A 26,404-nucleotide genomic window follows, 5' to 3' on the forward strand; every position below is an offset into this window, starting at 1 on the left:
CCTGGCTTGGTAAATCCTGGATGTGAAGGTATTTGGCACAGTAGTGTCTGACATGCATACATTGTATTAGCAGGAAGAACCAAATTATGTGCAAAGCTTAAAATTAAGGGGCAAATCTGCACAGTTCACTGTTTGGAGGCTGGTGGAGGTTTACCACATCCAGAAAAAGTTTTTGTGGCTGGTTTTTAGTTTCTGTATAATGAGTAGCTGGAAAAGAAGTTCTTATTCCTGCTTGACATGAAAAAATAATTTAAAAAAATGTGTAGTTCAGCAATCATGACTTTGTCAAGACTCTGAGAGTCCAGACTGCTTTGGAGTCATTTGCAGATGTGGTGAAAGTACCAGGTTGCTTGGAAGAAGTTGGCGAATTTCTGTTTTGTCTCCGGATTGATGTCATTGTATACTGTGGTTTTGGATGCACTTGTTCAAAAGCAGACAGATACTTTGTATTTTATCTACTGTAGTATCTTTAAAACTCTTAAAATGGTATTCAAATTTTCTGCATTCTTAGCTGGGTGCCTATCTTGTTTCTTAACTTTTCTCCCATTTTGTCTTTAGAAGTATCTGTTTGGCTTCTGGCTTCTGTTTGCTGGATTTACAGTGAAGATTTCTTGGCAATCAGTGTGGCAGCTTGCAAGTGCGAGCTTCTGGCTTCCTGTCCTGCCCCAGGTGATGCAAGAGTCCTAAGCATATGCAGACAGTGCTTGCTTATTTTCTTCTAGGGAGGTGGTGGTTCTTTTTAAACTACCCACAGTGTGCAAAGTTACTTTCCAAGCAAGGGAGAAGTTACTGCTTAGAACTTTACAGCTGGAACTACAAAGCCAGTCCCTTATCTGTGCGAAGTTTCTTGCCTTAAGAGTGGTTGCTGCTCTGGTTACGGTAATACTGTGCAACAGGAGGAGAAAAGTGAGGAAATGACAAAGCAATTCAAAAGCTGATGATGGATTAGAGTGGGCTTTGAGTGGATGAAAGCACTTCAAGAAATATGTCCTATTGCTGCTTCTGAGAATATCTTAATTTGGAAACTTGTTAAAGGAAAATTATGTTGAGGTTGAAGATCCAGGGCAGAAATGAGAGGGTCTGATGCTTCAGCACTGTGTGTTTCCAAGTTCTTTATCTTTTCAGCCCAATTAGTTTAGAGTTTAGCTGAAGGAATTTTGTGTTAGAGTAAGTCTTTATTAACCCAGTATCAAACACAGATGACAGTGGTGCCAGACTGGACAATATGAAGGGGTTTTAATTTCAGTCTTCATATGTGTTGATATGCTCTTTGAAGTGTGAATCTCTTCCAGCTGAAGCATGATTTTCCTGACTCTGGACATCCTGAGGTGTGGGTGTGTTTTCCTAATTAGCATCTGCTTTAGGACCTGCAGATGACACTGGCAAGCCTTCATCTTAGATACTTAACTGTAGATTTTGTGTTTTTTTTCAGTAGTTGAAGGATGGTGAGGAGGAATTGGGCCTTCCTGCTGGAAGGAAATACTGAGGAAAAGAGGATATGCACTCATAGGGGAAGGACAAGGGAGGATGAGAGGAGAGGGAATTACTAGTCCTGATCCTACCGTGCAGGTGTTAATTTTCAGGGGTGTGGTTAGGGCAGAGGGGCTGCTGTGTACATCATGTTTTTACCTGCTGTCTCAGGCAGTGAACTGCATTGTAAGGCTTGGGAGAAGTGGGGAGTGCCTCCATCCTACTCAGCTGTGCTTTAGCTGTTGTCTAACCACCACACCTCCGAGCAAAATGAAGAACTAAACATGAAAATTCAGTCCCTGTAGGAAGTCGTCTCTTTGTGCAAGACTGCTGCCTACAGAGAAAGATCCGTTGCAGGTTGAAGATGGTGCATAATTCTGGACACAATGCACAAAGAGCGATTAATGGATTTCAGCTTTCTCTGCAGAATGAGTTTAACATACCATATTTTATTAGGTTTTGATTTGACATTAGTATTCTGCTAGTTCAGTACATCAAAAATAATAGATATGCTGCTAAATTTTCTTGGGTTTTTTGGTACTTATTAACGAACAGATCTGCAGTCTGTGAGAGTTCACCAAAACCAACTTCTACATATAACTCCTCTCTGAGAACCTCTAGATTTCTTTTCTGTCCTTCTAGAAATGCCTGACAAGGATTTCAGAACAATTTCCTTGAGGTGTGTATTTTTTAAATTGCATTGAGTTTTCTTGGGGTTTTTTGTTGTTGTCTACTCTCTTCAGTTCTTTTCCAGAGGCTTTGAGACACTGTTCTTTGGTTACAGAAAGAACAAACCTAAGGGTGGTGGTATTTAATTATAATCTTAGGCTGTGATTCTGCATCACTTTCTTTAGTGCCAAGTGAGCTTCAGAACCTCCATTTCCTTGCTTCTGACTTGAGTTCGCTCACAGGGCTTTGTGCCTTTATGTTCTTTGACTGTTAGTGCAGCTGCCCTCAGAACAACATCTATGAAATGATCCAGCACAAGAGCCTCCCAAATGGAAGTGCACTTTGGCAGGCAATGTAAACATTTGTTCTGGTTTAGATTGTAACCCTATGGTCGTATACGTTTGAACTGACATAACTTTGGGTATAATGATGTCTATTTGAAGAGTTATAAGGCTTTATAACTGAGTTCTCTGCCAAGTGGACAGTGACATAGAGCTCCAACTTCTAGTCTTTTTGCAGTATGAGGTATGTAGCTAGATATCTTTTTTTAGATTTTCGCACTGGCAGTACTATATTTAGTTAATACTCTTTGTGTATCACCAGAAGATAAACTCCAATTGTGTAAATGTATAAAGTATCACTTTGCCAAAACCAAAACATCATGGTAAGTATCTTACCTGGGAGGCAGCAGGTTTGTCCTAAGCCCCCTGGCATTTACTGGCTGTTTCAAGGTGGGTCTCTTTCTTACTGTTGTACAGGGAAAGTGGAAAACAATATTGTTTTTTCATAGTATTGAACAATTTTAGATTCAAGGGTTTTAGTCAATGTGAAATCTCCCATGACAAATTTCTCTCCTCTGTCTTCTATTGCTGTGAAAACCAAATAGGATGACTGAAATAAAGCCCACTGTAATTAAGTTCGTTTACTTGTTGTGAGAAGGAATTTATGCATTTTTCAGCCATACTTGCAGCATTTGTGGATTCCAACTTGAAAATAATGTCAATTCAAAATAAGCAGGATATTTGACTGTTTTGTTTTTCTTATCTGTTCAGTGATGACTTACATCTCCTGGGTTTTTTCCCCCAGTTATTTGTAGTAGATGTCCAGACTGGTCAAATTACCAAGATTCCTATTCTGAAAGATCGTGAACCTGGCATAGTGAACCAGCAGGGATGTGGTATTCATGCCATTGAGCTCAACCCCTCGAGGACCCTTCTGGCCACAGGTGGAGACAACCCCAACAGTCTCGCAATTTATCGTCTGCCTACACTTGATCCTGTCTGTGTGGGAGATGTAAGTGGGAGTATTTGGGGAAGTTTTATTCAGTCACTTACAAGAATTACTACTTTGAATTGCCTAAGGTCAGAGCAAGGTTAAGATTTGGGCATCTTGTATTGGAGAGTTCATTTTTGAAAGCTTGAAAAGATTCCTGTTTAAGTTGTCTTTTTTGACAAGATATTTTAAATATGAGTAAGTACACAAACATGTGAGACGAATTCTCAGGGTTCTGAGTTAGATTTTGTTTTCCTCACCCTCATGCAGGTCTACTTCAGATTACTTTTAAGCACAGAAAATGTAACAAAATCCTAAACATTAAAGTCTAATTGTGGTGATGACCTCTGAAACTAGTTTTAATGAAAAAGCTCTTTTGAGAAATTGAAAAGATGATACAAGTTGTTCAGATTTTCCCCTTCTCCAGTGAAGCTTATGTATATGTTATCCAGAGGCAGAACTTCTGGCAGTTTGATAGACTCTGGTACTGCTTGTGTTTCTGAAACATCATGAGACCTTTTTAAAATAGCCAGTCTTAAAAAAGGAAAAAAGCTGAAATGAGTGTAGTGGTGTCCTGTAAGCACTTCTCTCTCATTTCTCCGTTTTGATCCAGGACTTCACATAGGTGTTAACTACAACAGCAGAGGTCAGGTCAGAGTTTGTGCAGTAGCAGATAACCAGATGCAGAAAGGCTCAACTCTGAAGATCTGTATGATTTGATAGTCATTTGCCTGCTGCTGTGACTTTGCAGCTTTTCAAACAGAACTAGAGCCTTATGGCCTTTTATTTTCCTATAGGTTTCTCACCTGCTAAAGAAAAGATTCTTGAAGCAATAGTCTTGAAGAATTAATCATATATTTTGAACATAAGGTTTTGGTTACTTTTTACAGTAGTGATTTGTATTTGAGGAAATAAAAGTATGTAGCTACTTAACAGAAGCTTTCAAAATGGAAAAATCTTAAGTTCTTAATTGAGATCAGTTTGCCCTTGGTTGGAGACCTGTTTTTTCCATCAGCTAATTGCTCTTTATTACTTATACATTTCAAAATAAAAAAAAAAAAGTTGAAATTGTTAGGTACATAAACTGTTCCAGCTTGATACTGGAATCTTTTATGTATGTTCTTGATGTAGGTCTCTTCTCCTGAGTTTGAACTAAAAATCTGAGTGAAGAATACTTGTCTGCTTTGGGACTACTCTAGAGTATAATGTCACAAAAAAAATCTGTCTTTTTTTCTTTTAGGATGGACATAAGGACTGGATATTTTCAATTGCGTGGATCAGTGATACTATGGCTGTTTCTGGTAAAGTCAACTTTCTTTCCATCTTTTTTTTTTTTCTTTTGCCTTTCCAGAATTTTATACTGGATGCACTTTATACATATTAGGGAAGCACCTTTACCAGGGCATTTGAAACCACTTGGAACTACCTTGGCTATTTAAACCCTTCTTGGTCATAGGACAGTGCTTCACTGTATTTTATTTGTAGGGACCTGGTCTAGATTTGATTTTTCTAGTATTGGAGGGAATATTACTGTCTTCCCAGTAGGTGTTTCCATGAGAGGATCTCTAAACACAATGAATTACAGAGAGGGATTCCACACAAGAAGAATAATTTCAAGAGGGGTGTTGGTTATCAGTTTTAATAACTTTGGAATACAGTAGAGCAGTATTGATTTCCTGAAGTGGCACTGTCTCCCATAACACCTTCATAGGTAAGCTTAGGAAGTGTGGGTTGGATGAGTGGACATGAGGTGGATTGAGAACTGTCTGAATGGCAGAGCTCAGAGGGTTGTGATCAGTGGCGCAGAGTCCAGTTGCTGGCCTGTAGCTAGCGGTGTTCCCCAGGGGTCAGCACTGGGTCCAGTCTCGTTCAAGGTACTCATCAATGACCTGGATGAGGGGGCAGAGTGTACCCTCAGCAAGTTTGCTGATGACACAAAACTGGGAGGAATGGCTGAGACACCAGAAAAGGCTGTGCTGCCATACAGAGAGACTTGGACAGGCTGGAGAGTTGGGTGGAGAGGAACCTGATGAAATTCAACAAGGGCAAGTGTAAGGTCCCACACCTGGGGAGGAATAACCCCATGCACCAGTACGGGTTGGGGGCTGACCTGCTGGAGAGCAGCTCTGCAGAGAGGGACGTGGGAGTCCTGGTGGACAACAAGTTGACCATGAGCCAGCAATGTGCCCTTGTGGCCAAGAAGGCCAATGGCATCCTGGGATGCATTATATGAGTGTGGCCAGCAGGTCGAGGGAGGTCATCCTCCCCCTCTCCTCTGCTCTGGTGAGACCACACCTGGAGTACTGTGTCCAGTTCTGGGCTCCTCCGTTCAAGAGAGACAGGGAACTGCTGGAGAGAGTTCAGTGGAGCGCTACAAAGATTATCAAGGGAATGGAGCACCTCTCTTATTAGGAAAGGCTGAGACACCTGGTTCTGTTTAGCCTGGAGAAGAGAAGACTGAGAGGGGATCTCATCAATGCTTATAAGTATCTAAAGGGCGGGTGTCAAGCGGATGGGGCCGGACTCTTCCCAGTGGTGCCCAGCGACAGGAGAAGGGGCAACGGATACAAGCTGGAACACAGGAAATTCCATCTCAATGTGAGGAAAAAATTCTTTCTTTTGAGGGTGACAGAGCCCTGGCACAGGCTGCCCAGAGAGGTGGTGGAGTCTCCGTCTCTGGAGGTACTTAAAACCCCCCTGGACGCGTTCCTGTGCAACCTGCTGTAGGTGACCCTGCTCTGGCAGGGGGTTGGACTAGAAGATCTCCAGAGGTCCCTTCCAACCCCTGCCATTCTGTGAAATCCTATGGAAGACTAATTAATGAAAACTTAGTTTGTTTTGTATGTATATGTGCACATGTATATATGTATGTGCACATATACTGTGGCAGTTAATACAGAAGGCTATAACAGAAGAGGCCAGTTATTGACTCTTTAGTAACTAATTGGAGAGTCAGTGTAAATTCATAAAGTATTACTTAGGTAAAGACAGCAATACTAATTTGCTGATGCGTTAATTTAGTAGTTTACTGTCTTTCTATGGTGACAGTGTGTAGTGTGTACAAGGAGCTATCAAACTGCAGACAACAGAAGATCCTAAGTCTTGTATAAAAATCAAATACTTGAATTGTTAGTTCAGTAAGATATTTTTTTTTTTTTTTTTCAAAAACCAAAAAGCTAATCCTGGAATCTGATTTATTTTGAATTTAATATAAAACCTGATCCTTGCAAGTCTCCAGCTCAAATGTCTGCATTAAAAAAACATTGTCAGCTAATAAGCTTGAAGAGAACAGCCGAGATGATAACAGATATCCAAGGTCAGGATGAGGACCCAATGGAATAGAGAGGCACAGCATGTGAGATTGAACTTTGTTGCTCTCAGTGTTTTCTGCATGCTCAGGGTTGGAAGTGTGTGTAGAAGACTGCCACATCCTCTGTTGCATGATGTTTACAGATGGATGTAGGTTTTAGTCTCCAGACCTGAGACATCAGGGAAAGCTTGCTGAAAGCAATTAGCAAGTCTGATTGCTAAACTGAATTCTTCAGAACTTTGCTGATGATCCTAATCAGGCGAAAACAAAGACAACTACCTTCTGATGTGTTTTAATCTTACAGATTTCAGTTACATCTGTGTCTGAAAATCTGGAGCAGAAATATTTGAAGTCCAAAAACTGAGGATGTAGCAAATACTTTTATCTGAATTAAGAAACTAAATGCAAATTTTTTGTGATTTTCTTGGGGCAGGTAAAATGCCACAGGAAGGAAAAAGGGCTTTTGGTCCTATGGCAGATCACATCGATCATATAACCTGAGTTCGAGTATATTTTCTCACTGCCATCAAAACTGTTGAGAGAGTACAAAGAGGACCAGGGGCTTGATTATTCCTCTCGCTTGTGTTAACTTCAACAAGGATGTCAGGTGCTCTGCTTGTAAAATGTTCAGCAGTGTATTTCAGTCCATAAGCATAAAAATGAACTCTTGACTAAGCACCATAGTTGGGGGAGAATGCATTGGTCCACTCAGTTGTACCGACTGGACAAAAAGATTTCCATGGCAAAAGCTTCAGATGGGATGAATAATTGCCAGGGTGGCCTGAGTCCAGGGTGGCAAGGGGTACTGTCCTGGGCTTCAGGGCTAACCAGTTGAACAACATACATTGGCTTTTTCCCCTGCTAGGGCTATTAAAAGGGACAGCTTCCTTCTAAAGTATGTCAAGATGTTTAGAAATTCTACTGCTGAGTGTTCAGCCTCTATAACAGACAAGATCAGGTGCCATTAAAAACTATCAGCGTGTAATTGACTGGCCGGGTGTAGTGTCATGTGCTGCCCGCTGCTAAGCAGCGCCATTAGGAAACTCCTTTTGTATTTGGCTGTAGTAGGTGATAGAGGTAGATGACTGAACCCATGGCAAAACTATCTCTGCTGTGCTGGACCAGCTGTACTGCAACAAGATGTTTTGCTTAACTGGCTTTGCAGCTTATTCCCTATGATGTACCAAAGCCTATAAATTTAATAGTCTGATGTAGATATTTAGTTTTTTCTGGCATCTTCAAGACATGAAATATTTCTTATGCATTCCCTGTGGGAGAAGCAGGTATGTGTTTTTTCACATTGTGTAAGGAAGAAATTGAGGTACTTGTCAGAGCTGACTTAGATGGAAGTGAGTTGTCTAAATACCAGAAGGGATGGGTGTAGGGCCTTGGATTAAGCCTGTGTTGGTCTACAAACCAAAGACACTCAGTTTACTTCGTCTAGTGTTGTTACTCTGATTCATATTTGTGATAAATGTCTTCAAATTCAGTAGAAAAATGAATTCTTCCTTGTTCAGCCTCAGTTCCTGTCACGTTCTTTAAACTAAAGCCATGCTGAGCATGTAGGCTACTCAGTTGCCTCTGAGTTTATTCTATGTGTGAATTTCTAATGGTGATTATTGTATAGGATTGTGGTTTCTGATGCATCCTAATCAGTTTGAAAATAGATGAGGTGATCTAGCTGCTTGGTAACCATGTAGGCAAAACAGTTGATGATGAGTTCATATTACAAGTTTTACAGGTCAGTAAAATTATGTTTTTGTTAATAATAATCAATATGTAGGCACCAACAGTGTGTTCAATTAGTTTAATGTACCCTTTCTTTCAGACTGTAGTGTTTATTCCTTTTTTGAAAAGGGTAGTTAGGTATATGTGAAATGAACCATTTGTTTATGGACTGTCTGTTCAGGTTCCCGGGATGGTTCGATGGGTCTCTGGGAAGTCACAGAGGATGTGTTGTCCAAAAGCGATGCCAGGCATAATCTCTCTCAAGTTCCTGTCTATGCTCACATAACACACAGGGCTCTGAAGGATATCCCCAAGGAGAACACCAATCCTGACAACTGCAAAGTCCGAGCATTGGCTTTCAACAATAAGAACAAGGTCAGTAAGATAAGCAAAACAGTTCAGAAGTCCTAAAGCTGTCGTCTTTATCTTCTATGTCTGCTTCTGCCCCAGGTGAATGGAGAATTCCAGCAGGAAAAATAAATCCTGTGTTTTCAGAAGGAACGGTTTTCCTGTGTGTTTGATTTTTAGACTTGTATCCTAAGTGGGGGACACAGGGAATGTTTACAAGAAGAGATAAAGCACCAAAACACCTCTTGCAGCTTGAATCCCGCTCTCGAGGGCTCTTGCTGCTTTCCTTCCCCTTTGATGAAGACCAGCTAACAGGCAGGCAGTTCCCGTTTTGATGGCTGAACTGTTACTGGATTGTGCAGCAAGTGAGGTGACTGGCACACAGGGCAAGCACCAGTGCTTGCTTTGGTGTTATTTTGTTGGCTTTTGACAAACAGTAAATGTTAACCTCCCACCTGCTGGTCTCCAGTTATTACTAGTGGGAGTAGCAATTCATCCTCCATTACTTTTTTTTCTGCCCTCAAAGATCAGAGAAAGTCTGAAGCAAAGGTAGGCGTGCTCTCAAAAGTGTGGTGCTCCTGTGGGCTTTATTTTTTTCTGTAGCTGTTTATTACTCCTCTGTGATGGGAGACTTCATAGAAGTAGTGCCTGGAAAGAAGTGTTTGCTTCAGGGTCAGAATCAGTGTGGGAGCTGCTGAAGAGAATTGTACTAGCTTGTACTGTCTAATAATTCATTATTTGATTGTCTAACAAGATCTATACTTTTGAATGTTATTTTTGGTGATTACTGGTTTATTTGCTCTTATTCTACCTGGCACCTTTGTGCTGTATTGTGTTCTACCAAGATCAGTATAAAATGGATATATCTTGATAAGCATGTACAGGATTATGGATGAGTCCAATACAGAGTATGCAACCTGTCTAGTAAAGAGTGCGAGTTTGTAAGGACATCTATAATACAGAAACTAACTTCCTTACTTTTTTTTTTTTTAATAGGAGCTGGGAGCTGTGTCCCTAGATGGCTATTTTCATCTTTGGAAAGCAGAGCACACGCTGTCAAAGGTGTTTTTCTGTTTGTTAGTGTAAAATTTCAAAAATTGCCTACCAGTTAAAGCTGTTCACTATTCTTCAACTCCTTTAAAGGCTCGAAGAAAGAGCAGCAGTGTTCGTAAAACACTTAAAAGCTTTATGTAAAATGAAACGTCCTAAAAATTAGAGCTGAGGGAGAGAAACTCCTCATTCCCCTTATTTTGGAGGGTGGGAAGCGCTCTTAACTTTCAGCCAGTTCTGGGTGAACTGAAGGGAACCATTGCATGGGGTAATACGGATACTTGATTAGCGGTGTTCATAAACGAAGTTGCACGTATTTAAGTGTAACTGCAGATCGAACCCAAACATATCTATGGCAGTGTGTGAGGTAAGCTTTTTCAGCTGAGAGCTGGTGTCTGTATACACCTGCTGAAGAAATAACAGCAGCTTAGAAAGATTTAAAACAATTTGTCAAAATATTCATTGTTCTTTCCATAATACTTGGTTTCAGCCTTTATCATCTCAGTTTGGTTCAGACAGGGCATCACATCTCCTTCAGGTTTTTTGCCTCTGGGTCATGTTGTTGCTTTTCTCACGTTCACCACAAAAATAGAACTTTATTTTTTAGCTGCATTTTGGTGTTTTTTTTTTTTTCACTGCAACTTCCTTGAACATAGCTTACAGAATTGTTGTATTAACATCTTGCTCTTTTCTCATAACGGGTCGATTTTTATTTCTTCTGCTTCCAGTTACTGTCCACAAAGTTGCCATACTGCAGGGAGAACGTGTGTTTGGCTTATGGTCACGAATGGTCAGTGTATGCAGTAGGATCGCAGGCACACGTCTCCTTTCTGGATCCCAGGCAGCCTTCTCACAACGTTAAATCCGTCTGTTCCAAAGAACGAGGCAGTGGTAAGAAACTTGTCAAAGGGTGCTTCAAATGGTTTGCTTGCGGAAGTAGCTTTTAAGACTGCAGTAAGATAAGCTTTTAATAAGCAGGAGGGGTTTTTCATGTGATAAATGAAATCATTAATAGTATACGTATGTTTTGCTTTTATGACAATATTCCTTGAGCAATCAACAAACCAAACTTAAAAGCAACCCTGAAATCTAATGATAGACAACATTAGTGCTTTCATGATCCACTAAATTGTATGGCATCCAAATATTACTGAACTTTTAAAAATATGAAAGTGTGCATTTTGCGTATTTTTTACTGCATCTGTTTTACTTCATCACAAAGGAAATCTAGACTTCATACTGCTATTAATACTGTCTATTCTTGTGTTTTTTCTCTGGGAACAGAAAAAAACCCATGTTGTCTGCTCTGTGCTATCGTATCGGCAGTCTGTGCTGTGATCGAATCCCTGCTTTGTAATTTTAACGCCATGAGTGGTAGTCTTAATTTTTTATGTGTATTTATTTGCTCTAAATATACAAAAGCTCACTCTTTAATTAAAAAAAAAATAATAACTGCAGATTTAAGTGCTGTTTTCTGATGTGGGTGCAAATTGAACCTTACACCAGGGCCAAGCATGAGGGCTTGCAGGGTACATGATCCCATAAGCTTCTTCCTATACCCTCTATTTTCAAGCATGAGAAGGCACAGTGCTGTGGTGCCTATTTTAAACCATATTCATCCCAGACTATTAAGTTACACTCCTTATTTAGCTTGGCTCTAAGCATCGTCTCTTCATTGGGCAAGTTATCAAAAGAGAATACATGTAGCCAAGGATTAGGAAAGTTGGGTTTTTTTAATGTGGTTATTGGAGCTTGAATGGTGCTGTGTAGAGAAATATCAGGGTTGTCTACTTTCACATACGGGTTAAGTTTCTAAAATAAGAGAAAAGGTGCTTCACCAGCTCATGTTGCCACCTGAACATCTTGCCAGCAACAGCCTTTGTCCTGACCCTCTGTCAGTGAGGGCTCTGTGGAGGTCAGGACACTCTCACCTGTCAGGGAAGGAATACCAAGACACTGGAGTGTGGTCCCCGGTGATGGCTGGTGTCTGACAGCTTCTGCCTTGAGTATGTGATCATCTCCGCTGGGGGAAGAATCCGTGTGTAGGTAGTATCTCTGGCGCGTCTCCATGCCACGTCCATGTCTGGAGAAAGCCTTTGTTGAGTGCCATTTCCTGTTCTTCATAGTAGGCGGATCTTTTTTTTTTGACATGGTGGTGAAGGCCCTTAATAATATTAATTCCCAAAATAGTGTTTCAACTTTCTATTGATATCACTGGGACTTGGAGTGGTGCAGCACCTCTAGAAAGTAGGTTGTTTATTGATTTGTGGATCTGGGTTGACTTGTAAGTGCTTTGAAGTGTTACCTGAATGTGCTTTCAGCTTCCAAATGCACCTGCTGAACGTCGTAAGTCCAAAGTAACTTCAGATCATTAGTGTTGTATACAAAATCAGGTCAGAGAAAGGTTGTCACTTAGTAAGACTGGAACTGGGGCCGGTTTTTACCCTGTGTAACCTTGTGTGCTCCGCACGAGGAGGTGGCTAATGCTTTTTGGTGCATCTTGTAAGTGTTGCTTTTCATAGCAGCTGTACAGGGAAGTGCAGGCCCTGGACTCTACTTGATGATCTGCAAGAGCAACTGCTTTCTGCTCTGCTGGCATGCAGGGCTATGTCGTGTGCCCTTGACTTTATATCCTGAGGGCAGCAATGTGAATGTAGTGGACAGATCTCGCGCAGCACAGACTCTGTGTCTGCTCCTTGAGTAAGACATGCTACTGCATCTTCATTTCCTTCTGGGATTTGTAGAGCCTCCCTGCCTCTCAGGAGTGACACTCAATTTGCTGACCCAAATAGTCCAGGTCTGCAGGTGGTAGAGTGCTGGGAATGTAGGAGAGCTTACCGTGATCAGTTCTAGGCACAGGCTGTGCTTTTAGTTTGATGGGAATGATTAATCTGAGGTACTTCAGCCCCTTAGGAGCCAATTTGAAGTGCTGTTCTTGAAAGCCTGTTCTAAAAGTCCTTTTAGTAGTGGGTACATCACAGATTCTTTCTGTTAATTTTTTTGATTAGAGAAAGATCCACAGTCATTCTGCATTTTATAGCTTTTTATTAATAAAATGCATTGAAAAGTATATGCCATCTGCTTTCATACTCCATCACCTATTTCTGTTGAGTGTTCTGCTGAGTTGCTTGTTAAGAGCACTTTTGGAGCAAAAATGAGAGGATGTCCCCTCTTGTGCCTTTCTTGCAGAGGGTTTAAAGCTTTCTGCATCTATTTGCCAGCTCCAGGCCCTTGTAATGGGGAGGGCAGGTGGGGAAGATGTCTCCAGCTTGCTCAGATGCATTAGTAGTTCTCTGAATTAAAGCGGAGATTCTGATATGAATCTGGTAAATCTAATCCAGCAGGTGTGAGACTTGCACAGTGTTTTCCCACCTGTTGAGCCTGCAGCCAATCTTCACCTCACATCTGGAGCACGACGACATGGCCTTGCCTGTTCTAAGTGTGTGTCACAGGTGCTGGTGGCTTCCCGTGTGGATGTAACGCCAGGTTGCGGAGGCGGAAGGATGAGGATGTATTGCTAGTTAGGACTCTGTACAAAGGGGAAGGGGAAGCTCCCTGGCCGCATCCGCACCTCTGGGATGTCTGCTGCCACGTGTCCTGCGGGGTGTGTTCCAGGGTGTTATAAGTTTTGTGACATTCAGTCCCACTTGGTATGGTGACAGCAGTTGGCACATGGATGTTGCTGGCATAACTCACTACTTCCCTCCTCCTTGAGTGCTTGTTTAGGCTGTAATTCAGTGGTACTTAAAAAGCCTTAGAGTTTATAACCTGTCATCGTGTTGTGCAGGAAGGAAAAGCATAGATGTGGCGGGGTTTAATCTGCATAGATGAGTTGTTTGGGGTAGAGTGCTTACCCAGAACAAACCTTCTTGGCACCATAAGTGGAGATGAGATGACAAGACATTTTTCAAATTGCAAATTCCTGCATATAGAATCTCCCCAAGATTATTTCCAAGGGATCCTTGTTCATCTGAGGCTTCAGATTTAGACTTTGTGAAAACAAAATGTACTCATTTTACTCGGTCTAATGGCATAACTGAATTGTGCCAAAATGTTTTGGTTGGACTGGAAACTTGCTGTAGCTTCCCATGTGCTGGTGTAACGTGGTGTTGCTTAGGTTGTAGGATTCCTAGTCTGTTTTTATTGCTGGTGAAGCGCTAAAAGCGCCAGCTCCAAAGAGTAAGGTGTGGTTGTGTGAGAATATCTGAATGGAGATAGTTTCAAAATTATTTAAGAGCCTGATCTATCTTAGCAGCAAAGTAACTGGTGATTATTATGGTTATGCTTGTTTACAGCTAGCCTGTTGATCAGCAAAATGCACTTGGTGGCAGCTGGGACAGTAATTTTTCTCACACGGTCACTTATCGCAGCTTGGCATGTAGCTGGATAGGGTGTGAGCTCATGCAAGAAACCAATATGATGTTCTTTCCTCTCTCTGCTGCCATGGACTCACTTGTGGTGTGTTCACTTAAGAGGCTCATGGCAGACAGAACAAGGCTGCGCTTGATCCTAAATGGCATATGATCTTTGCTTATCTGGCAGAGCCAGGGCCTACTGAGAGCGAAGCTTCTTACTATGCACCATCAGTGTAGCTGATGGCCTCAGAGGAGAGGGGAAGTGATGTATGTATGTAATCGAAGCTGCTGTTTCAATAGCATCAATGGGATTTGTCAGCACTGCTCCACAGCAGTGGGGAAACTTATGTGTTGTGGAGAATACTAGTAGATAGTTCCTCTTAAAGAAAATATCAAGCAGCAGCACTGCAGAGCCAAAGCGTCCATCTTCCTTACTGCATTGTATGTCCCTTCTCCGTCTGACAGGTATTCGATCGGTGAGCTTCTACGAGCACATCATCACAGTGGGAACGGGGCAAGGTTCCTTATTGTTTTACGATATCAGAGCCCAGAGGTTCCTGGATGAAAAGCCCCCACGTGTCTGCTACGGACAGAGGCAGAAATTAGGAGGAAGTGAAATTTTGAAGCTGACTACTGGGAAAGGCTGGCTGGTAAGTAACTGTAGCCATAGGAGGCCCTTTACACAGGAGTGCCAAAGGGCTCACGAAGTGGTTGTTTTTATAGTAACGGGAGCTATTTATGAAATGCGACGCAGTAAAACCGATAACCGTAATTATGAAAAGCAAGAAGTGCTGCAGAACTGCTTTCTACACAAGCTTTATGACAGGGTATTGAAAGTTGGTTGCTTGACAAAGCAAACTTACAAAAGTAAGGCATACTGACTACTGTTCTTATGCACTGATTCATAAATGAAGTAGATTTTTATATCTTTATATTTTTGAATGTAATCTAACTTCTAGTTATCAGAACCTCAAACACAAAATAAATTGTCTTCCTTTAAAACCATGCTACTCTAACATGGTACTCAAAGTAAGAGAGATTTAATTTAATTGCATGCAGTTTTAGAAACGGTGCCTTCCTGAGGTAATACCATGGCAGGCACTTGAGTTCCATTTCCTGTATGTTATCATAAAGCAGTTAATGGCTTTGCCTGACTTGTCTCCATTATTTTTTGTATCATTGTGATGTAACTTTAAAAACTAATGAAACTTGGTATCTTCCCTTCACCTCCTCCCCCTCCAATGTTTGGCCCAAATATCCTCAGAAAAAGCTTCATGACAACTCTGGTATCTTCAAGTTGATCTGTCTGAAGCTTCAGTGAATATTAACACAGAAGATCCCTTTTTAGGCTCTGGAAGCTACCTTCTGCTTTTGTGAAACGAGTTTTTGGGTTTGTTTGGCAACAATAATAATAATCTAAACTTTCCTTTAACAGAATCATGACGAAACCTGGAGGAATTACTTTTCTGACATAAATTTCTTCCCAAATGCTGTTTACACCCACTGCTACGACTCGTCTGGAACGAAACTCTTTGTGGCAGGAGGCCCCCTTCCATCGGGACTTCATGGGAATTACGCTGGTCTCTGGAGCTAATGATAACTCCTTATAAAATGCTGATCTTTACACAGATTCCCACTTTTCTTTTCCTTTTTTTAACAAAAGAATTGTGTGATGCCATTGATTGCGGATTTAAATGCAAGTTATTTTTTGGCAGAGTTTTCTGTTGGTCTCCTGGTTTTGTACATCTTTTTGAACCAGTTTTTTGCTTTAACCTCCTTGATCCTTTATATGAAGGAAGTTTTAAATCCCTTTTTATTGTATTTACTCCAAATGACTCTTCCCCCACATTTAGGCTATCTTGGCCATGTGCCCCCTCCCCTACTTTGCTGTGAGGTAGGATTCCTTTCTTATAGAGTGGTTGCTCCTGGGCTTTCTGTGAAAGTCTAGGGGCTGCAAGTGTGCAGGTACTTTGTGTCAGTTACATTACCTGGAATGAGGACTACTTGTAATTAAAAAATATTAAAAATATTTATAAGAGATAAGCTACTACTTTATCTGCAGAGCCTGGCCCTGGCCTGGGTTGATCTTATTTTTTAAAAGTACAAGTCTAATGACACTGTTTATATATAGAGGGATATGATAATAATAAGCTGCACTCATTGGAGCCCAGGGATCGGTTCCCCAGGGGTATTGCCCATCAAACCTAAACTGCAGAAGTCCTGCAGAACTGCAGGAGTTCTCAAAAGTGCGTTTGTATTTGAACTGTAGTTTTCAGCAGTGCCAGGAGCAAAAATTGATCTTTTGTTCCTCCCCTGCCTCTCCCAGGTATCAGCTTGCACACTGGAGTATGAGTGGGCTGTTTTGCAGCATGACTGTTGCAGGGTGACATTACATTGAGGGCCTGCAGAGCTGCTGAGATGAAATGGGGGCTGGGTACGTGAATGTTCTTGTCATTCAAAATTAACTAAATCTATCCATTTTCCAGATGAGCCAAGGTTCCTGAGTATGCTACTGTGGTAGCTCATGGGTTCTTCATAAACTGCCTAAAACCCAGGGCCTTTTTTGTCCCAGGTTGTAGAACTTTTACCCATTTTTGCTGTTCTGGTTGGCTGTCTCCTGTAATAAGCCAATGTAATAAATAAACTGTTTTTTTCTTGAAGGTTAAAGAGTGCATCTTGGAGGTAACTAACGCAAGCTAGAAACTTTCCACGTGGCAAGGTAACTTGCTGTTGGCTCACGTTGCGCTAGCATCACATTGCCCTAGCATGTGCTGTCACCTTGCTTGCTACAGGAGAGACTCAGTCTTTCCCCAAATGCCCTGCTTCCTCCTGCATTCAGACTCCCTTGAACTTCATGTGGGACTGGGTGGGGAGAATAGGTCTGATGCCCTTCAGGTCCAGTTGTGAAGCATGTGCATTACAGGGTGATGGTGTTACCTAATATTCAGATAAAATCCAGGACTCCAGGGCGCTTCATCTAGCCTTTTGGCAGGCACTACACTCTCAGCTTGTTACTGATGCCTCTGTCCTACTGGGATGAATGTCTTTCCCCTGCCTGTGTCACCAGAGGAATAGAGAGTGCCTGTACCTCACTGCTTTGGTGCCAAATCGGCAGTTGGCTGAAGCTGAGAAGAAAGACAAGGCTGGGACATGCTCTGTTCTCCTGTCCCTGCTGGAGATCACAGCCACTAGAGTAGCTCTAGTCCCTTACGCAGTTCCTGCCAGACAGCCTACAGCTAGTCTGCATGTGTCCTTGTGGTCCCTCTGGTCTTTGTACTCAGTATCTTCATCAGTAACGCCAAGCAGTGCGCTGCAGGCTTACTTTCTAGTTGGTAGTGGACACTTGGATGGAAATCCTGCAAGGAATGCAGTTCCCTCCCATCCGGTGGAAATCCTGGCAATAGAAGAGCTCTCCCAGACGTGCACTTGTTCCAGAAGTATAATTTACTCACACTGAGCACTGACACAGGTGCTTCACAAAGAGATCTTGCAGCGTTTCATAATTCTACCTCCCTTGTGGGCTGGTTGCTTAAAACCGAATCAGTTCACGGCGCTGCATGAGTGGCTCTTCAGGCTTTTCTCTGAAAAGGGGCAAATTATATACCATGGGGTAGCAAAGAGCTCTCAAATCTTACTTAGAGTTGTTCATTGTTTTTAAAGGTGTTGTAATAGTGCCTGTGTTGTTCTGTGAGGGCATCATACTGCTTTGGTTATTCTATGGGTTTTGAAGAGTGGAAGTATACAGAGAAAAACAAGTCTTGGTAAAGTATGGCAGCTTGTGTATTTCTAGGATTGCTCCTTCAGCTACTGTGTAAGGTCACTCTCACACGGGAACATGTTTTGCTTAGTTTTTTTATTTGGGTTTGGTTTGAGGCACTGCTTTTTTTTTGAAGAAGAAGAAGAAACTAGACACTTGAGTCTACTTCAGTGTCCTCCAGCTCTGCTGAAATGACAGTTACTAGTTAGGCACTTAGTGTCACCAGTGCCGAAGGAACTCCTGGTCTGGAAATCCTAGTCCTGATGTTGATCTATTAATGGAAGCATATCCCAGGTCTGGGTGAGGGGGTAAGAAAGGGTATTTGAATGGACTGAACTTCAGCTTCTGAACACAGAGGCTGATCTTTCTGCAGAGTCATTGTAGTCTCTAGGTTACTGAAGAGGCACCCCTGGGAAATATCCCTCCTTGCTGACTCTGATCTCTCCAGGTATCTCAAAGTACCTCCTAAAGCCTGGTAGCGTGAGTGTCCTTTTCCTCCTTTTTTGTCTGCTTAGGAAGCTTTGGGCGATTCTCAAAAGAATCTGGACAATGATGGAAGAATTCCTCAAGTCTGACAGGCATCTGCATATTCTGCTTTCGGGGTGCTTTCTTGCAAAGATAACTTCTCATGGGGAAGGAGCCATCCTTGTTGCTGTATGAAATATCCGCCTCCCCCCACCCTTCCCAAAATGGAAATGAACTAGATAGTGCTACAAGCACACAAAGAAATTAGGCCAGAGGGAACAATTTCTACCCTGTTTCAGTGGTTTTAAATGCTTGTAGCGATACAGATGTTAAGTTTCAGAATATTTCATTGTTGGTCAATGTTTCTTCATGTTTCCCCTTCCTTGTTCTTTCCCGCCCTCCTGAACAGTCAGTTTGGGGTTGCCTCCTCCCCCCACCAAATCATCCCAGTCTTTACTGTAGCAATATTGTACTTGCAGAGCTGACCTCTGTCTGTCAGAAATGGGCTCGATGGCTTTTCGTCAAGCCATGCTTGAGACCTTCAATTTGCTCTACTTTATCTGGGTAGACCTTTGAGGCTGGCTCAGATGGTAGAACTGGGCAGTTGCCTTTGTACACATTTGACTCATGGGAAGATTACACAGTAACGGTCTGTTCCTAGGGGGACAACAGACTCTGGTTTATCTTGCATTAAGCACTTGAAGGATAAAAAATAACTCTAATCATTCCTTCAGACCTTCAGACTTTTCTTCCTGGCATTGACTTTTCAGTCATGTGGGATCTTTTGTGCTGCTGGTGAGTGTGGGAAGCAGTTAGTTTTACAACTCAGCTCTTTATCAGTAGACTGCCATGTTAGTTTGGGTATCTTTGGGTATTACATTTTCAGTAATCATAATCACAGGTAATCAAACTTGTGACTTAATTATCAGTTCGCTAATACACAGCTTGTAAGTACTGGGTAGCAATCCCTCAGTAACAATTGGGTGTTACGTGATTGACATTCCTAAGAAAGCAGAAGCTACCTTGCAGCGTCGGCGTGAGCAAAGCAATGAGGGTGGTGCTCACCCTCCTCACCAAACTCCTTATTCCTGGTTATTCCTCCTGCTTTTTCTCCGTTGTACAGTCAAGTCAGCCAGGGGAAATGCTAGTGCTTTCCTCGGGTGCTTTCTGGGATTGTGGTAAAGAAATTAGTCCATTTGTTGGGTTCCCTCATCAGTGCTGCTGGTGTTAGCCCAAGGTGAGTTAATTACCAAAGAATAGTTAATAGGTGTTTGTTCCTAGTCTCAGTTGTTCATTTTCTGCAGAGATCCATTTTTAAGATTCATTGCAAGAGTGCCCAGTGATCTTACTGGACTTAGTCTGTCCACAAAGGTTACATTCATATTGTGGGGATATATTTGCTGCCTCCATTTCAAGTTGTTGGCAGCTTTTTTTGTATCGTAAGGATTAGGATACTTCTGTATCAGTTGTTCTTCTCCAAAATTTTATCCTCTTCCTTGACCTGCGCACTTGCTTTGTATATAGTTTGCAGCTGCAGAGTTAACAGATTAAAGTTATGATCCAGCTATGTGGAGTGGTGGTTTAATGTCTTAATGTCTGCCCCTCAGTTGGGAGGCACTTGCTGACCTTGTGAACTAATGTCCCTCACCTGGATGCAAACGTGAAATAAAGCAGGCTTGCCTAGACCCTTTGTGGAGGTCACCTGTTTTGTTTGTTTGCAAGAAACCAAGAAGAGATGAGCTGTCAGTTGCTGCATCTTGGTAAAGTGGCAGCATCTTTCAGCAGCCAGGTGGGAACTCTGAGATCTGCTTGTGGTGGTCTGATACCCTTATTTTCCATAAACCTATTTTTCCAAGGTGTCTGGGAAGTTCTTAATTAGCTTCGCAGTTGCTGCTATGACTAAATTACCGAACTGGGGTACATCTCATTCCTAGGAACACTGTTGCAGAGCTGTGTGTGATGCAGGCAGAGCTGATCCTGGACTCCTGTGCTAGCCGGTCACACGCTTTCTAGCTTAAAGCCAAGTGAAAATCCCTGTGTGCGCTACTGGCCACCCCAGTGGCAGTGCCCATAGTGTAACCGCAACTTAAAATGCATTTCTGAGTGTGGCAGTGCCTTCAGTAACTCATTTGAAAGTCTCTGAAGCACAGCGACCAGGAATTTGCCCATGTTGCAGACAAGGGAGAGTGGAAAGGGGAACACAGCCACATCTTGTCTGAAGGGATCTCCTGCGTGTGCTCTCCCTTGCCTCTGCAAGCGGGCAGTTTGGGGTGCGGTGAGGATGGGCAAGGGGGCACGAGAGACAAGGTGAAAGCCCAACACTGTTTGGTATTGGTCTCAGGACTCCTGGGGAATTTAAAAACGTAGAGGGGATATTTGTTCATTGCTCAGGAGGTACTTGTGAAAGGGCTTAATCAGAAACATTTTCAGAGAAATAAAGTAGATATCCCTGCCATTCTTTTTTTTTACCATGTTAATGTTCAAGGATTTAAATTAGGAAGTATCTTTTTTGCTTGTGGTGCTGGATTTCTTTAATGAAAGCATGTAACTCTTGGCTAACTAAAAGAAAGTTCTTGACAGAAATTAATCTTCCCAATGAAAAATTGAGTGCCATTTTCTAGTATCCTGCTGGGAGTGGTATGGGCTAAGAAAGTGCACACAGATCTAAACCAGGGTGCCAGGGTTGGCAGAGTTGGGAAAATGTGGTCTGCCTGATCATTTCTATATCCAGAAAATCACCAAGTAAAACCCTTGACTGTACACAGATTCTGGTCATTAGACTGAAACTGAGAGGGTGTGTAAAAACCCTTGCAACATAGTACGATGTATCTATAGTCCTAGATGTTGATTCTTTGACCTCAGAACAAAAATCTAGGAGTCAATATGCTGTTTTCCTAGGAACTGCTTTTCTAGATTCCCTTATTAAAAGGGAAAATTCAGGTGCTGAATCTTAAAATCTCATTAAACTTGTACTTTTTATTTGCCCATTCACCTGGTCTCCTTTCCTTTTCAAGGCCTCCCACAGTCTCAGGGTATATGAATCATTATGACTCATCCAAATAATACCGAAATGGACCAACCAGAGGTTAATGTGCCTTCCTCTTCTGGTACCTTGATCTTTGTAAAGTTATGTCACAAACGTGTCACTGTGTTAGGGCTGGGTACATGCATTGTCTTTTTCTAAGATGTACGTATTAAAAGTTGCAACAGGTTTGTACTGTTACTTGTGACTTTTCCATTTGTTTTAGGGTGTGGTGTAGACACAAATCAATACACTGGTTTGTCTTGGGATCAGTCTTACCTGTGACATCTGTCAGTGCTTGCTTGTATGTTAATGTGTACACAAATGCTGGATCTTCCCCATTGCCTATGATGTACTTATATGATGCACAAACTACACAAGGTGTTTTAAAATGTGCGGTGATCACAACTTGTTGCCTGAGGGTAGGATGTCCTACAGTGCACTCTTTTTAATGGTTTTGGGGTTTTGTTTGTTTTTTCCCAAATACACTTAATAAGATCCAAAGCCTTGGAAAAAAAAATATATCAGGACTTGCTGATATTTGCTGGCTTCTGTTCTAAATCCAGGGTCTGATGTTTGTTAACAACTCCTGCAATTACACCCATTTAACAGAGCCTTTCTCAGCGTGCTGTTTCTGTCGTGAACTATGTCAGAAACAGCACTGGATGCTGAACTATCACAGAAGCTGTCAAGTGAAGTAGTAACAGCTCCCTTCAGATGTTACTGTGCACATTTTTAACTGTAAGGTAAAACTGTTCAAAATTGCTGGTGCAGCTTGCAAATGGAACATTGGGAAACTGCAGATAATATGCAAAACCAGCCTGTTGGTCTGCACAAGCTCAGTGTTCGGAGTTACCTTGTAAATTGTTTCTCCTCTGAAAAGTGATATTTTTTTTTTCCCAATACAAAGACATTACACATGTGGCCTTGTTTTCTGAACTGGCAAAGGATATCTTTGTTCTTAAACTGACATCTGGAGTCTGGGCTGAGTTTCCATCTCTTACGCAGCTAGCAGAGGATGGTGTGATTGATACAAGATGTCCCTTCCCAGCTGTAAGGTTAATTTGATCATAAGAGCGTGGAAATGGGAACACTTCTTCACTTGCTGTGGCCTTCAATGGGCATGCATACCCATAATTAACCGAAGTACAGTACTGCATTCTGTCGATCCGTTTCTAGAATCAGCACGATTAGTCATCAATGTATTGACACTAATACATGGTCAAGGAGCTCTAATGTATGTGTATTTCCTGTGCTAACTGTATCTGTTCTAAGTCTCCAGTGCAGACTTAATCTGGAGTTCTCTTTTTAGTTCTTGCTAACTTCAGAGTTTCTTCAAATTCAGTAAGGTCCTGTTTTTATTATAGTCACTTTTCAGAGCAGAACAGATTGGTTTAACTTTGTTTTGTAATCTTTAGCACCTTTCCCTTCTCCCATTTCTTCCTAATCCACCTTTAATAATCATTTCAAAGCTGTTTGCCTAGTCTGAAAAATACCGAGTCATAATAAAAAAAGAAAACCTGTAGCCCATTGTAGAAAGATCACTTTGTGCGTTTACCGTAAACTTCAGTGGCTGACTAAACTGTCTGGCTGTCTCAGGAGTGGAGTTCCCACTCCTGTGCAGTCTACAGGAGCTGAAATTCTTTTGCATCCATGTTGTACAGTGGATGTCAGCAGATCGGGAAGTGGAGGTGCCCTGCGTGTGCACCCAGTGTCTTTGTTAAACTGATCAGGGGTGGTTTAGCCAACAGAGAACTGGCGTCTTTGGCTGCAACTCAATGTCATAACTAAAGATTTCATCGATGCATCACTGACTTTCTGCAGACTTGATCCCATTTAAAGTCTCTTTTTACAGACTTTTTTTGCCTTTTGCATATTTGGTGGATTATGAAAAAAATGTGCTATTGTAGGGATATGAGCTAACTCTGTCCTAAAGAGGCAAAAGTAACTATAATGAGCTTTGGCCAGCAGTAATGCCAAAGGCTGGCTGTGCTCAGAGATGAGCTGGTAATGGAGTGTTTGAGCAATGGAAGCCTTGAGGGTCTGCTCCATCATGCCATATGCTTATGTGACTGCAGATTAGTTGCTCACAGAGCTTGCGAAACTGCTGGTCACCCTTCTTCAGATGAGATGTGAAGATGGCGTGGGGAAGAACCAGTTTCCTCAGTGGTCACTTGCTCTCCCCCTTCATCCCTCAGTACCAGTGAGTACCAGTACTCACCAATGCACTTGTCTCTGTTTTCGTGACTGATGATGACTAGCATGTTTTACAGCTGCCACCAGCCACCTCCACCTGCTTCCTGCTGGGATGATGGAATGAAAGGGACTTCTCTGCAGCTCCCTCCACATGTTTGGTTGTTGAATCAGCACGAGCTGTGCCTGCAAGGGTGTAACAGGCCAGCTGAGATTTGCAGCTTGAGTTGGCTGCTCTCAGCTTCTTTCACAGTGCAGGTGTGATAGTGGGACCATTGTGAAAGGGTGTGGATCAGTAACTTCTAACGGGCTCTATCACTCTGGTTCAAAATGCTGTGTCCATTCTCAGCTTCTCGTCCCGGCCTCGCTCCCATCTTGCCACCCTCTGCCCCTCGGGACTCAAGCAGGTTCCCTGTCCTCTCACAGCTTACTAGTTCAGGTACCAGTTCTGCAAAGCCCAGGTGCCCTGTTCAAGCCCTGCTGCAGTTTACTGGCTTAGGCAGCAGCTTGCTGATGCGGGGCCTTGCTCCCAGAGTCCCTTATTCATTAGACTCAGCCCTGCATATCCCTGGACTGGTATCCCCTTTCGGTCTGAAAGGCTTTGCTCCAAACTCAAACTCCAAACCCGAATTCCTGCCCCATGGAGGAGTTGGTTCCTGTACTGCTGGCTGTTTCAATTTGTTGGATTTTATTTTTCTCGTTGTTTATTCTGGGGTTCACTGCATGTGTATGAAATCCTACTGACTTTCTCAACTCCCCTGAATGTGGTACAGGGGCCCACCCTGTGAGGCATCAAATTATTTGTCTACTTCCAAGGTGCACAGAAACAAGGATCTCTCACACAAACAACTTTTAGGGAGGAAAAGCAGCTGGATGTACACAAGTGGAAAGGTATCTCTGGGTAGAATAGGTGAGGGAGCATTTTAAAAATTTTAAAGAGAACAGTAACTGATTTTTTTTGTTTCTTTTTTTTAAAAAATTGCTTTAACAGGGTGTTTGTCTGTGTTCTAACCCACAGAAAGCTGCAATGTAAACTGTGGTTTTCTGTTCATCAATGCAAAATGTGCCTCTCGACTATAATGCAAAAGTCAGTCTCTTTCCGTTTGCAGTGGAAGAAGTCTAGCTGAAGACTGATCTAATGTATTTCTTGCTCTTACGTGTAATCATCCACACGACAGTCCCTGCTGGTCTTTCCCAAGCACCATACAGCACTATCCCTATTTAAAAGCAAAACAGGGATTTCATTGAGCAGTGGAACCTGCTGAACTTCCTTGGTTTGAGAGAGACTGGAGAGGAGAGTCCAGGTTCCGTGTGTTTTAAATACAACTTTAAACCAATGCAGCTACTCTCTCAGATCAGCACCACTTCCTACCTTTCTGTCCGTTCAGATGGGAATATAAAAGTAAACCCAGCAATATGCGATCCAGTTGATGTGCTTGCAGGTGAAACATGGGGTTCTTGAAATTTGAGGACTGAGATTTCGCGTGTGGAAGAATTTGGGGTGTGGGTGCGAGAGCTTGGATCTCGGATTACAGCACTTCTGCCTGCTTGCTAAATGCAATAGAGTACTCTGGACTCTTGTGAAGAAGACTCTGGTAGAAGAGCTGTGAAGGTGTAGACTGGAACTGATCATTTTAGGTCATCTGTGTGTTGCTTGACTACATGGACAATGTAACAGTGATTTTTTACAGATTGCTTTTCATGTGTCAGTCACAAATAACTCTTAATTTGCTGTTTGGAGGAAAACTGTTAATAGATACATTTCCAGATCAAATTAAGAGCCTAATTTTCCATCTTGCATTAACCGGGTTACTGTGTTGACATGCCAGAAAGATGTTGCTCTTTGAAAAAGCATGTTGGTGTATGTGGCAATGACCCATGCACTTTTTAAATACCTAGTTCTGTACATTCTCACCTGAGTATCGTTAACCATGCTGTAGTCTGACAAATGGATCTTTTACTACTGCCCTGTTATATAGATAATTGTAATTAACTGCAGTTTGTTTTTTCCACTACTTGAAGTTGTGTGATCTGAAAACTGGTGAACGAAAAGTATTTGTGCATCTTACTATGGGTATCTCTAAATAAAATGTATTTGTATAGTGTGTTGGCTTGGCCGATGGTTTACTTTATTTGCTAATTATCCCACTGCAAGTAAATCCAGGGCAGTTTGAGAGCAAGTGGGCTTCGGCTTCTCCTTGTAACGGTCCAGCCTCTGTGTTGATATGACTGATTTAGGAGAAATAAAGTGAACTATTGTTTTTCCTTCACCAGTAAGTGGCTTGATATCCCAAGGGCAGGTTCTGCGCTTATTCCTGTTTTTCGTAGCTTAAACATCACTCCTGTTTTCTGTACAGCTGTACTAACGCTTGTTGCTTCTATAGGAAATGTATCTAATGGCAGAGTTGGACTGTTAACATTCTTCAAAGCATCTCCTTCCTGTTCTCTTCTTCTGGTACCTCATTTGTTCTGAGGTAAGTGTTTCCTTTCAACCACTATTTTTTCTAACAAGGAAATACCTCTAAGAAGTGTTGGACAGTACAGTTAGTTAGTTAGCTATAGGATGAAAAGTTTCAGGAAGATCTTACGTGCTAAAACTGCATCTGTAGCACTAGATCTTCCACCATATTTTCATTGCACAGGAGAGTGAGGCCTCTGTCCACCTGTCCTATTTCCCTGCCTAGGATTGGGAAGGTTATTTTTTGGTGAGGAAGAATGTCGTTAAGAGATCTAAGCTTTATGTTGGAGGTTAAAATCATGTGCCT

The 26,404-nt window shown here is 42.1% G+C and overlaps 1 protein-coding gene across 2 annotated transcripts in view; it reads left to right on the forward strand.

Annotated features, from left to right (window-relative positions):
- Positions 1–25,744, forward strand: part of DCAF12 (DDB1 and CUL4 associated factor 12) — a 35,084-nt gene extending 9,340 nt beyond the window's left edge. Inside the window, exons 3-10 of one of the 2 annotated variants that reach the window (XR_010069027.1) lie at positions 3,226–3,432; positions 4,652–4,712; positions 8,631–8,824; positions 9,794–9,859; positions 10,576–10,738; positions 14,668–14,852; positions 15,638–16,921; positions 24,749–25,744. Coding sequence is in view for 1 of the 2 variants with exons in the window: in XM_063319617.1 (XP_063175687.1) it covers positions 3,226–3,432; positions 4,652–4,712; positions 8,631–8,824; positions 9,794–9,859; positions 10,576–10,738; positions 14,668–14,852; positions 15,638–15,796 (1,035 nt within the window). In the remaining variant the exon portion in view is untranslated. Of the gene's footprint in view, positions 1–3,225; positions 3,433–4,651; positions 4,713–8,630; positions 8,825–9,793; positions 9,860–10,575; positions 10,739–14,667; positions 14,853–15,637 lie in introns of both variants that reach the window. The other variant, XM_063319617.1, reaches the window with a different exon arrangement.
- The last annotated feature ends 660 nt before the right edge of the window (positions 25,745–26,404 follow it).

This window comes from Chroicocephalus ridibundus, chromosome Z (genome assembly GCF_963924245.1).
Source record: "Chroicocephalus ridibundus chromosome Z, bChrRid1.1, whole genome shotgun sequence".
NCBI lineage: Eukaryota > Metazoa > Chordata > Aves > Charadriiformes > Laridae > Chroicocephalus > Chroicocephalus ridibundus.